The 4,753-nt window shown below is 32.3% G+C and overlaps 1 protein-coding gene across 1 annotated transcript; it reads right to left on the reverse strand.

The window, feature by feature from the left end:
- Positions 1-661: 661 nt before the first annotated feature.
- LOC110690252 (protein FAR1-RELATED SEQUENCE 1-like) lies at positions 662-2,342 on the reverse strand. Its single transcript, XM_021867078.1, has 3 exons — positions 1,863-2,342; positions 1,479-1,784; positions 662-943 (listed from the first exon to the last, which is right to left on the reverse strand). Exons 1-3 carry the CDS (start codon positions 2,340-2,342, stop codon positions 662-664), a joined length of 1,068 nt encoding a protein of 355 aa, XP_021722770.1.
- Positions 2,343-4,753: the final 2,411 nt, after the last annotated feature.

Here is a 4,753-nt window from a genome sequence, read left to right on the forward strand (position 1 = left end):
GTTTTTTATTATTATTTTTTTTAAAAAAAAAATCACCTGTTGTATGGTACTCCGTATATACATATAAATGGTGATGCAATGGTTGGCTATTATGTAAATAGGTACTTGGTGGTGACCAATTCACATATGCGATGAAATACTATATTTTAAAGTAATTACATTCTAGTATTTTAAAAATAAAGATGTATAATATTTCATTTCTTTTAGGTGATTTTAAATTTTTCACACATTAAAAATATATTATTTGAAATATGATCATAAATATTTTAGATACATTATGTATATAATGTATATAACATTATTGTATTAAAATAAAATAAAACACTCGTCTACTAATTGTTTTGCTTACATAATCTATTGATATATTGAAACTTATTAATAAATCAAAATAAGATATAAATATAATTAGTTACTTCATTCCAAGTATTTCTAACAAACAATCAACATGTTACCAAACAATTATGTTACTAGAATTGAAATACTCCAATCACCATTCAACAAAATATTACTAATATAAAATGTTACTGGTGAAAAAATGGTAGCAAAATATGTTACCGAAAAAAAGAAGCTTCAGTCATCAATTTGATTTCATACAAAATAAAAATAAGTTCAGGAAACTCCCTAAGTACCAACAGGGTCCAATGAAATTGTAAGAGCATATCTATTGTTGAGTACTACGTAACCAATATGGATCCCTCTCATTAATAGGAACCGAAAACTCTGGATTGTATCCAGACTGCTCAGACTGGTCAATATTCATTGTTGGTTGTGATCCATACGACATTGCGTTGCTGTCTCTGATAATGGACGAACTACCTTCTCTTGCCACTATGTTGGTGTTGTTGCTAATTCCACCAACGTTAGGGATTCCACTGATGTTGCTGTATGGAGCCGTTCCATGCCACCTCCCATTTAATGTCCCAAATGAGTTTCTTATTATTTCCTTTGCAGTGAAATAACGGGATGGATTAGCGAATACTAATTACAATAATAATAATAATAATAATAATAATAATAATAATAATAATAATAATAATAATAATAATAATAATAATAATAATAATAATAATAATAATAATAATAATAATAATAATAATAATAATAATAATAATAATAATAATAATAATAATAATAAAAGAATTAATAGTAATACAGTAGCAGAAATAGAAGTAAATTAAATTGGTTTTTAATTGCAATAATAATATGTTAACAGAAAAAACAAACAAATTACTGCATTAGAAGTAATATTTCAATGCTTTTGATATACTAATTTTTACAAGAAATACACTTTTTAAAATAGAATTTCAAGTAAAACAGACGAGTTTATGTACTAAATCAGACTTACAGTCTGTGGTTACTAATATTATTACTTACTATAAGCCAATGTTACCAATATATTATCTTTCGTTATAATAGTAATATGTAAAATATATACGTAATTGTTTTTAATAGAATAATAGTCAAATTCACTAGGTTACCTCGTTATGAGCAATTTCTTCTGGAGTATATTTAAACTTTTTCTTCAACTTTCCTTTCTCTGCTGGGTTAGGGATTCGGGTATTTTTACCCCTTCCAGCTTTTCTCTTATCAACAGGGTCCTTTGTGCCATCTTCAACGGGTACTACACTTTTTTTTAAGTGCCTTTTGTTTTGTTCCCTTGGACGTACCCTTCGACGGCCAAATACTTTGCATGAAGATTCATCCCACCAGCACTGTGCATCATTATCTTTATGCTCAATACCCATTGAATCCTCCAACTCAATTCTAATCTTATCTGTCACTTCCTTATACATAGCAAATGTAGTGTCGTTGTGCAAGGCTAGTGTGCTCAGGTATTTGTTTCTAAGGCTTATTTATTTTACCTTTTGAACTCGATTAGAGTCGAGGTCATAGTATGCTACATGAATGCCCTCGTATCGCCTCACAACATCCTTCCTCCAGCAATTTAAAATATATTTCTCTGGGATTTGAGCAATATCCTCTAACTCTATTATTCGAATGATATGCTTACACAATATTCCCCTAAATTCAAACAACTTACATGAGCATGAGAAATCACCTTTTTCTTTGTAAATTGTCAGCGTGTAACTCTTCCACCTCTTCCTAGCTATGGGGGTCGGAATCTTCTCATCAGCTTTGTAAAAGGTGGTTGAACCAAGCGTTGAGGTCTTATTGATGTATGTATGCCGCAACCCTAGGCACTCATCTTTTACTTCTCTGAACTTTGCATTGGTGTACTTGCTGTGGAAAATGTACTTGGCAAGTATAGTCTTGTCCACCGGAAGGGGTTTATCCGATGATGCAAAATTCAACAATTGCTCCTTATAAGTTAAGTCCCCCATGGCAGCCTCATAAAGCTCAACAAATCCAGCCAACGGGGTATCAATGTTGATAGAGGCTTTTAAAAAAATTATTCATGCCTTCACTTCTCTGGGTGGAAGACATTTCAGCCCAATAATTGTCTCGACAATACCCATGGGCCCACCTATCCTTCAATTTATAGGATTCCTGTATCCAAGTATTGCTACCGATCTGAAAATTATTTACCATTGCAGCCCATGCTTCGTCGAATTCATCCTGGTCTAGACACTCATGGACAACTTCTCTCAGTGCTACCTCAATTTCTTTCCATTTTTTGTGCGATCCAAAATTATGTGCACTATTTTTCATAATATGCCACAAGCATAGCCTGTGTGGTATCCTCGGGATTACTACACGCACATCCTTCCCTATTGCTTTGTCTTGATCAGTGAGAATGCCTATCGGTTTCTTACCCATACACTTGACCCATTCATTGAATACCCACACAAAGGTGACAGTGTCCTCGTGTGAAATCAAAGCACAAGCAAGTACAATTGAACTTCCATGATGGTTGACAGCGACGAACGGTGCCAAAGGCATTTCATATCTGAAATGTTATGTTCATGTTATATATCTAATAATTATATTAAATTTACAGTCACTGACTAAAAAGAATCCTTGCAAATAATTAAGTTCATCACCGAATGGTACATTTAAACCATTTTATGTTATCAATGAAATATCTATTCTAAACTTAAGATAATCGCCCTAGCCTTGTTATTACTGTTATAATGATTATGGTTACTATAAAACAATGTAATAAATAGTTAAGTAACCTAACCTGTTGGTTTGAAACGTTGTGTCGAACGTTATTATATCGCCAAAATCTTCACACATTGCCCTACACCTTGCATCCGACCAAAACATATTCATCAACCTTCCATCGCAGTCCCTCTGGATTTCGCTGTAAAACTCATTATTAAGCTCATGCTGCTTCTGAATTGAAAGTATGCTTCTAAGGCAATTGCATCTCCTTGAAACCTTGTTTTACGACGCTCTAAGTTCACTACATTTCGCAAGTCCCGTTGATTGAATGTCATATTTTCATGACCCTCATTTTCAACTAAAAAGGAATTGAAGTTTTTCACGATCGATATACCAGCACGATCATTAGTCACAATTCTATCAACATTTGGGTCATCGATGCTTCTGTAATTAACCATTAGATGGCTACTTTCCGGATGAAGTCTATGGTCGTGGTTCAATTGAAATGTTGAGATTCTCATCTGACCATTTACCATATACCCGTGCACAAACACTTTACATTCACTTACAAAATATCCCGCGGTTTTTTTTCTATCACCTTTCGCACAGACAAGTCTTAGTTGTTTCATCATGTGGTTGGATGTCTGATTTTTCCCCCCATCTTCCTTATTGATTCCTTGCCACTTGTTGCAATCCATCAATGTGGTTGTTGTTACGAAAAAAGTAAACCCTTTTTTGTATGCATATTTATAACAAAAATTGGCAAATTCTTCCCCTGACGGAAAGCACATTCTGACTGCTGGCTCATCTATTTGGTCATGATGTCCTTCATTGTCATTGTCATTATCATTATGTTGTTGGTCATTTTTTTCTTCATCGTCATGATCAATATCTTGTTGCTGAAAGTTCTCTATTTCGTTATCTTGAGAGAGGTTGTCTACATCCACATCTGCCTCATCAACGATGACTTGTTCTTCTACATCTTGGTTAAGATCTACGTCTACATCTTGGTTAAGATCTATGTCTAGGTTGTTGTCCATATCACTGCATTTTCATATAATTAATATATCAAATAGGATTGCAATATTATTAATAAAACTTTCATATAATTGCAATTTCATCGTGTGGTCTTTGTTGAATACATAAGTGAAGCTTCATTATTAGTTATATATTTAGTATCGTAAACGTTTTATTTTGTAATGACTTCTAGTACCTATATTAATCATCATATGGTCTCGTAACATAATTAATAGTTATTTTTATTTAGTATGAATACAGTTTTTATTATGTACAAACTTCTAGTAGCTTTATTCATGTATTGAATTCTCACCTATGTAGTTTTACAATATGGTAGAAATGTCAAATACTTTTGTTTTGGCAGTACTACATCATTATTAGTTATATATTTAGTATCGTAAACGTTTTATTTTGTAATGACTTCCAGTACCTATATTAATCATCATATGGTCTACGTAACATAATTGTTAGTTATTTATTTAGTATCAATACAATTTTTATTACGTACAGACTTCTAGTAGCTTTATTCATGTATTGAATTCTTACCTACGTAGTTTTACAATATGGTAGAAATGTCAAATACTTTTGTTTTGGCAGTACTGCAATAGTTCAATCTATTACAAAGAAATTTTGTTTGTTACTAGTTTTAATGTGAAACAAGTTTGTACCT

This window comes from Chenopodium quinoa, unplaced genomic scaffold (genome assembly GCF_001683475.1).
Source record: "Chenopodium quinoa cultivar QQ74 unplaced genomic scaffold, ASM168347v1, whole genome shotgun sequence".
Classification (NCBI taxonomy): Eukaryota; Viridiplantae; Streptophyta; class Magnoliopsida; order Caryophyllales; family Amaranthaceae; genus Chenopodium; species Chenopodium quinoa.

Bases quoted from the DNA above. Each gene is read 5' to 3' on its own strand.
- LOC110690252 (XM_021867078.1), bottom strand. From the start codon at position 2,342: ATGGGGGACTTAACTTATAAGGAGCAATTGTTGAATTTTGCATCATCG. The intron at 1,785-1,862 runs GTAAAATAAATA...GCTATGTATAAG, and splicing joins ACTCTAATCGAGTTCAAAAG to GAAGTGACAGATAAGATTAG. The intron at 944-1,478 runs GTAACCTAGTGA...TTCACTGCAAAG, and splicing joins AAGAAATTGCTCATAACGAG to GAAATAATAAGAAACTCATT.